Genomic DNA, 8672 nt, shown 5'->3' on the forward strand with positions numbered 1-8672 from the left:
CTTCAGTACTGTGACAACACTGCTAAAGACAACACAAGGGTTTGCTACAGAGGGCTCCATTGTTTTATCACTCACCGGGTTACATAGGCTGAAGCAGGGAAGCGTCCCCATGGTGTTTACCTCCTGCCATGAACTGAAACCTAAGAGGATTTAAGCGTATTAAGGCTCCTACACACCGGGACGTTTTTAGTTTGCGTTTATCATCAGCGTTTTACGAGACGTTTTTCGGTGTTCAAACCCAAGCGCTTTTCACTGGCGTCATGCAGACGAGTATGCTAAATCCCTCTTTTGACGTTAGATGGCGCTGCACAACTATAAGCTTTTGACACCCGATTATAACAAAGAAGAAGAAGAAAAGAGGAAGTTCACATGCTTGTTGTTTAGGTTACTGGTGACTCGAACAAGCATGGATGGTTCAAGTAGCAGCTCCAGCTCTAGTGATGAAGAAATGATTATTGTTCACAGAGCAATAAGCAGCTGCACGTTCATATCGCCTCTGGGCATCTTCTTCAATGTACGCTCGCATTGACAGTTTTGCGATTGAGCGCCTCCTAGTGCTGTTTACGGTAACTTCAGCAACTCCGTGCACGTGAACAAAAGTGCCGATCTGATTGGTGGAGAAGGTTTTGATGCCGCGCGTCAAAACAAAAACAAAAAAACGAGCATGAGGCGTTTTTTTTTTAAATTACGCTTTTGCGCCTGGTGTTTTGTGCGTTGGTGTGCACAATCACATTGGCGCCCTTTTATTTAGTCACAAGGCGTTAAACATCGAAGGAAATCGCGAGCAAAAAATGTCTCGGTGTGCACGGGCCTTTACTCTTAAAGAGATTGTGAGGTTGTTTGATGCCTAATTTGCTTTTAATTGTTCAAATTAACTGAACCGAATAATATTAAAGTGAAGTTTACACCATATCTGCATTTTGAAATCGCGGCAACAGCTGGAGGTTTGAAGACCACAGCATGTTGTTTCAACGTTTACTGTGCTGATCCTATACTTCCAGGTTTCTTCCCACCACAGCCTCGCTTTCGTGTTTTAAAATGGTGGCCGTGTGAAATTAGCGTATGGTTTGTTTTACTATTAGTTTAAGTCCCTTACATTTACATGTAAGGGTCAGGACCTGTTTTTTATCCAGCTACCAGGGGGCGATCAAAGTGCTTGCAGCTTCATTTATTTCTGGACATACAGTATGAGGCACGCACCTGTGTTAGATCTGAGTATATTCGTCTCCAGAACCAGTGCTGTCAATCAAATCATTAAAGTATTTGAAAGGTGTGTTTTAATATACCCAAAAGCACAAAAATCCTAAACAAAAACTGCCTCCTCCTTTAAATTCAACAAGTGTATAAATGTTGAAATAGAACTGTTCACAAGTTGTGAAAAATGCTGGCAAATGAACTGCTGTTTTTCATCAATGACTGAATAAGATTATTAAATGATAAAAACATTTTTATGCCCTAAGGTACTCAAGTGCTTGAACCCTGTTGCTGCTTGCAGCTATATTTTATATACTGTACGTATACCATCTGTTATCATAACAAATACACCAACATTTGTTTTAAATAAATAGTACTTTAATACAAGAAAAGAACATTTACACAAAGTTGGATTGTTAAGAAACCTCACAAATCTTGAGCCCAGTGTAAAATACAACATAATCTGGTAGGTTACAGGAAAAATAAAGTCAGCAAAAAAAGTCTTACACCTACTTCCTGAAAGCTTTTTACCTCATTTACACCTTGTTGCTGTCACATGCAACTGTTTTACAGTTAATAATTAATTAGCCTAATTTATTGCCGTAATATATTTCATGTTTTGTGCTGCAGGTCAATTTATGTAACGGGTACAAGTTTGTTTTGATGCTGACTGAAGGTACAAACTCAGCTCATTGTTCTACAACAGCTTCTCGCTCATTTTCTTCAAATAAAAAAACAGGAAAATAACACAACATAGACGTTTACTTCTTCATTGCTATCATTTCATCGTTCACTTGACTCATGAATCACCTGACAATTCAAACATGACCCATAATCTTGTGTGGAGATCAAACTGAAACAACCAGTATTACTAGTTTTACTGCATTACAGAAACCATGATGACTAACTTTAGCTTGTACTGTATTTCCGCAGCTATGGAAAATATTGCACATTCAATGCTTTCAAAGGACATTGGGTATAAAATCGAACCTTGCGATATTAATGTGATACCGATTATATGTTCATTAAGGTGCAAGAGCTGATTTTAAACCTACATTTTTTGCTATTGTACAAATTCAGAGTTTTTTAGCTTCAGGGTGCAAATGGAAAGCACAAACAGTAACTGCTGTAAACATTTAAAGTACACTTGTATACTTGTAAAAAAATGCTGTAGAAAATTCACAATTCATACATACAAATATACATCAAACAAGACATTGAATTGCAGTTAAACACAGAAGCAGAAAGGCTAGTATTCTCATGAAACATACTTCCAAAAATATGTGTACTTATACATTGTAAAAAAAAAAAAACTGGTGTAACAACAATTCCAGGAATTTACACTCCAGTTGTTCAAACAGCTTCGTCATCAACACTCACAAAATTGTAAAGGAATATTCACAGTATGTCTTAACCAAGTTAATACCTCTAGAGATCAGCATCATACGGCCTTCCAGTGTAGGATGCGTTGACTGATGCCAAATCTCTCCCTCTGTCTGTTCCTCTACCTCTGTCTCTCTCTCTGGTTTTGGCTCTTGGGAAGTCCAGGTCATCGTCCAGAGACTTCTGCGAGTACGGTACGCTGCTGGAATTGCTTGGACTCTCATTTCTTGGTCTGTAGCTCCTCGTTTGAGCCGTTGGTCTGGGCACAGGCCTTTCTGTTGTTTTGGGTTGAGGCTTTTCTCCACGATTCCGTCCCCCGCAGCAGGAGCAAATCCCGATGAACATCACAAAACCACCGAGAACCTCCATGATGCCTCCGATGTAGCCCAAAATTATGCAGTATCCTACACGGATGTCAGGGGTCGTCGTTGAGCTTCTTATGACCATTGTGGAATTGATGCTTGTCAATATGTGAGTGTACCACGCAATTGGAATGATGGTCAGGACACCGGAACAGAAAATAAGTAGGCCACCCAGCGCAGCCAGTATCCATCTGGGTTTTTCCCTCCAGCATCGAACCCCAGGAGTTGCCACCACCAAGCCGAGAGCAGTTACGATCAAGGATGCGACCATCATTCCTTGAGCAATCGGAATGATTTGGTTTTTGAAGTAGATTTGGTCGTTGCCTTGTTGGTTGCATGTTTGGGTTCTAGTTGATGAGTAGGTCAAGCAGCTGTCCCAGATTCCCTGGCCCACCACCATATCTGTAGAGTAGCCTGGCACGTTGTTGACAGTGCGCCAATTTGTTGCAACAGTGCTGGTCAGGTCCAGGACCCAGCCGCAGGGCGCCATGACCATCCCGAATATCAGGATCCCCGGAGTCCGCATGGTTGAGGGTTGAGCTGCTGTCTGTGTCTGAGGTGAGTGAAGTGTGTCTGGTGCTTAAGAAGAAACACACTGAAACCTGGAGGAGGCGATTAGCATCTGAAGGGTGTGGTGATGCATGTCTCCTTCAAACTCACAAACTGGTTTCTGCTGCATTTCTTTTGCTAAGCATTTCCGTCAAACTCGGAATTCCAGTATTCAGGGCTGTGGGATACATAGTTGAGGGAAAGGTGATACAGTTTTATGTTAAACGTTGGTCAATTTGATTTGTTTAGCAATTAAAGGTACAATCCTACACTGTAAAAATATCCATAAATTCATAATAATAATACATTTTATTTATTGTGCGCTTTTCTCAGACCTAAAGTTCTATTAAGGCAAACAGTAACAAAGCAGAACAATAAAATATGAACTATTTAATACAATTGGATGATTAAATTAATAAAAATAACCAAAGTTAAAAGCAACGGTAAAAAGGTGAGTCTTGAAGTTTCTGTCTAGAGAAGCGGCATTCCTGATGCTGTTGTGTAGACCATTCCATAGCTTGATCATACCTTGATCATACTTTTGACAACTTTTAACCTTAAAAAGTAGGAAAAAGTGACTTTATTAAAAATGTATTAGTATAAAGTAATGTATTGTCTGGGTTGGGTTTGTATATTAAGGTACAAAACATTGTGATAAGCTGCTAGTACAGTTTCTGTTATTTTACTTTTTTTTATGTCTTTATACATTATTTCCTATACATGATATTATTTCAAACTACTAAAATGTTCCTATAAGTAAATTTGTTAACTAGAGTTGAATTTTTATCATCCCGTAATACAATTAAAATGACTTATTTAGTATATTGAAGCTTTTTTGCAATACTTGAGTATTTTAAAAATGGCTTTAAAGTAATTCTTGTCCTGAATATGCCTGACTTTTTTGGTATACAAACTATTTTTTATATTTAATAACATTTCAGTGGTCTTTTGTAAAGACAAAAATGTTAATTAAATTGCTTTACCCAAAAATGAAAGTAAAAACATACTATTTATTCTCCCTTGTGTGGTTTTAGACTTTTATGAGTTTCTTTCTTATGTGTTGAACACCAAAGAAGATTTTTTGAAGAATACATTGGTAGAACACATCAACTTTAGGGGAAAAGAATACTATATGGAGGTCAATGTGTACCAGCAACCAGCATTCTTCATAACGTTTTAAAAATGTAACCATATTACATTTTATTAATGATTTTTTTGTGGTTTTATATTTTGTATCTTTATGCATTAGTAACTGTTTTGTATATTTATGACAAACGATTTTAAGTTTTATTTTTTTGAGAATTGATTATTTTTTGCAACTGCTTTAGCGTTTACATACTTGAAACAAACATTTGCAAATAATTTTAAATATTCAGTAACACTTTATTTTGATGGTCTATTTGAGTAATAGTACACTGTCTGCTTAATATCTGTTGATACTACTCCTTCAACAGACATTTAACTGACTATAAGAAACTTTGCAAGTACATGTCAACTTACACTAACCCTAACCCCAACCTAACAGCCTACTTATAATCTAATAATAATTAGTTGGCTTGTAGATGCAATGTAACTTAAATTCAACAAACGGACCATTAAAATAAAGTGTGACCAAATATTATATAAAAAATATTTTATTATGTTTCTGACTTCTGTATATTATAAAATAGTTATGAATAACAAATATACACATCATATAAACTGACCTTTTATTTAATCACTTCATCATTCAGTATATTAATGCATGTAAACATATGTGCTAGCTTTGAGACACTGTTCATTCATCACAATTATGATAATGCATGTAAATAAACAGCCTTCAGTCATTTCTATTAAAATGAATGAGTTGAAATCAATGACAACATTATTGTGCACAAGAACCCTCATTTACATGTTTTGTCACGACATCAATTTTTGCAAACACACATATCTGTTCATGTGTGAAGTGGTTTTACAACCTCAAAAGAATGTTTGCATTTTAACAGCAAAGGTTCCTAATAAGCTATGTATTTACACACATTAGCCTACTAGTGCTACAAAACACGTTGAAGGTAGAGCATGAGGGCTTTACAATATAAAGTGCAAAGTATAAAAGCAAAATAACGGTGTTAGTGCTGTTTGAAATAATCTTAGACTAGAAAGTTTATGCAGACAACCATCATTTCTGCCAAATTGCAATAACTGAGTAGTTTACAATAACAACGTTCATGAAAAACATAAGAAGTTAGTTAATTAGTTAATCAATGTCCTTTCTGTAAATAGGGAACAAACATTCAGACCATGAGCACATAAAATACACCAACATAATGGTTAACATGAAATGAACTGACTGAAGTTTAACAAGAAGCACATGGCTATAAAAGTAGCTAATAAACGGCTATTTAACTTCAGGAAACTTTTTTCTAATTTTACTTTTCTTAATTTTAAGTTTAACTTGTAAGAACTTAAGCATTGATACACATGCCAAATTTATGACTTATCATGTAGCCTAAAAGATTTTACCAACAGAGGTCTTTACTAAAACGTTTTAAGCCATGAACCAAACCAACCAGTTACAAAGGGAGCATTTTGTTTTAAAGTTAGTTCTATATATATATATATATATATATATATATATATATATATATATATATATATATATATATTTATATATATATATATATATATATACACTGACGGACGGACGGACGGACGGACGGACGGACGGACGGACAGACAGACAGACAGACAGACAGACAGACAGACAGACAGACAGACAGACAGACAGACAGACAGATAGATAGATAGATAGATAGATAGATAGAGTGTTTTGAACGTGTAAAGAGACTGAGTACATCTAATTGGCCTGACTGTGCTTCAAGTATATGGAGCTAATCAGTTTTTATCTGCTCTTTGTTCCCCAAAATTGGTCAAATTCTCTGTTATATATTTTTCTGAATAATTACTGCTTTAAACGTAATTGATTTAAAAATAAGTTGAACTTATTGCCACAATTCCAGACAACAACACTAGAGTTCAAAACTGTCTTTATGCGTTGAACAGATAGGCCTATTAAAAATCTATATCCTGATGAATAAAATGAACAAGACATTGCTTTTGAAACCCAGATGTTAGGCTTTATAATAAATATAAATGCAAGGCACTTCATCTACAGTGTAAAAAATATTCGTAAATTAGCAGTTTTCCATATTTTGTGATCCATGTTTTTAAATTTTTTCCTGATTATTCATGCTTTTGAATTGCATTATGGGACCTTTCAACAGCTTTAACCCTGAAGAGTAGGATTTTTTCTTCTTTTATGACTTCTGTAAGACTTTTCTAAACATTTTTAATAGTTTAAAGTGATATACTGTCTGTGTTGTTGTATATTATGGTACAAAAACCTTGTAAAAAACGGTACACTGAAAAATTATTTCTACAAAATTGTTGCAAACTATTTTTATGGGTTGAATTTAAACACACAAGTTAAATTTGGTTGGTGTTCCACATTTTTCTTGTTTAAATTCAGCCCAAATAAATTGTTTACAACCACTTAACTTAAGTACATCCAAAGAACCATCTTTGAATCCTTGTTTCAGTGTACATTTCTGTTTTTTTTTTTAACAAACTTTTGTTTCTAAATAAATTTATTTATTACACATTACATTATTTAAAACTACTAAAATGTCAATAAAAGTGTCTATGTTGAATTGTAGAGTAGCATTTTTAACATAAGTCGACAAAGCAGAGATCAACATCTAGTAGGCCTATAATGCAATTCACAACCGCAAATAAGCAGAAAACACAAAATACAGAAACTATTAGGCTAATTAACAGGTACATAATTTCACAATTATGAAAAGTTGTCATGTTAAATAAAATTGTCTGTATTTCCAAATATAAACGGGCATCCATAAGAATATATCCAAACTGAAATTTGTTCAGATGTAATGACGGTTGTTATAAGGCTGCATGCCTCAAAGTTATGATTTTAATCTATAGATCTGAATCGTAAGGTCGTGTTTGGTAAGCGTTCACTGGTCTGCTGTCCGGTTTTCTGGCTCTGTAGAAGTCTGTTTCGGTGTGTTTGGAGTAATAGGGCGCGCTGCTGGCACTGCTGAAACTGCTCACACTGGGCACCGTGTCTCTGCGCGCCGGCGGCGGCATTGGGTTGTGCGCGGACCTGACCACGTTTATCCTCGTCCTATCAGCTGGCTTACTTCTGCCACATCTCTGACACAAGCCGATAGACATCACCAAACCCCCGAGCACCTCCAAGATGCCCCCGATGAAGCCTAGCACCAGGCAGTACCCGACGCGGACTTCCGTGGATGCGGCGGGGATGGTGGTCATGATGTTGGTGTACCACGACACCGGGATGATGGTGAGCACCCCGGAGATGAAGATTAGGACACCCCCGACCCCAGCCACTGTCCACTGCGGGTATTCAGTCCAGCACCGCACTCCAGCAGATGCCACACCGATGCCAATAAGGTTGAGGATTAGCGACGACAGCATCAAGCCCCGCGCGATGGTGATGATCTGCGCGCTGAAGTACTGCGTGTCGACCTGCCCGCAGAGGATGTTCTGGGACGACGAGTAAGTCTTGCAGATGTCCCATAATCCTTGTTGGAGGACCAGATCGATTGACTCCCCGCTGATGTTGTTGATCGTGCGCCAGGCTGGTGCCACCGTGCAAACGAGCTCCAAGATCCAGCCGCAAGGTCCTAGCACCATGCCGAAAATAAAAATCCCAGGTGTTCTCATAATCGATTTGGGGAGTGGGGAAAAAAGGGGGAATGAATGAGTTTGATTCAGGCTTGTTTTAGGAGTAGCAGGGAACCTGAAACTTCATGTGGGAGGATCCCATCTAATCTGGCTATTGTTGAAGGTCACGTGACTGTCTGCGTTTGTCAACATTAAACTGTTCCAAGTTTCGACGGACTGCTGAGGCACACCTGTAGACCACGCCCACCCGCGGTGACGTCACGCGGGTTTGGAGACTTTGTAGGTTTTTAGAGGAGACAGTCTGTTAGATAAGAAATGTGACAATAGCTTTCTGCGTCCAAATTTTCAATTTGATAGAAAAAATTATTGAGGAAAGTTTTACTGGAGGTCCTTGTGTGAGGATATAGGCTGGAATAGAACCTGACTTTTACCTGGGAAATATTGCATTTCCAACAAGGCAAAAGACTTTTACATTTT

General features: G+C 37.4%; 2 protein-coding genes across 2 annotated transcripts; both read right to left on the reverse strand.

The window, feature by feature from the left end:
* Positions 1-1550: 1550 nt before the first annotated feature.
* On the reverse strand, positions 1551-3502 carry cldn23.1 (claudin 23.1). Its single transcript, NM_001386714.1, has one exon. The coding sequence runs from the start codon at positions 3463-3465 to the stop codon at positions 2623-2625; it is 843 nt and encodes a 280-aa protein (NP_001373643.1). The 5' UTR covers positions 3466-3502; the 3' UTR covers positions 1551-2622.
* Positions 3503-6499: 2997 nt separating this feature from the next.
* Positions 6500-8312, reverse strand: cldn23.2 (claudin 23.2). Its single transcript, XM_068223923.2, has one exon. The coding sequence runs from the start codon at positions 8232-8234 to the stop codon at positions 7464-7466; it is 771 nt and encodes a 256-aa protein (XP_068080024.1). The 5' UTR covers positions 8235-8312; the 3' UTR covers positions 6500-7463.
* Positions 8313-8672: the final 360 nt, after the last annotated feature.

This window comes from Danio rerio, chromosome 10 (genome assembly GCF_049306965.1).
Source record: "Danio rerio strain Tuebingen ecotype United States chromosome 10, GRCz12tu, whole genome shotgun sequence".
NCBI classification, from domain to species: Eukaryota; Metazoa; Chordata; class Actinopteri; order Cypriniformes; family Danionidae; genus Danio; species Danio rerio.

What these genes read in the sequence shown, in the direction of transcription:
- cldn23.2 (XM_068223923.2), bottom strand. Translation starts at nt 8,234, where the DNA reads ATGAGAACACCTGGGATTTTTATTTTCGGCATGGTGCTAGGACCTTGC.
- cldn23.1 (NM_001386714.1), bottom strand. Translation starts at nt 3,465, where the DNA reads ATGCGGACTCCGGGGATCCTGATATTCGGGATGGTCATGGCGCCCTGC.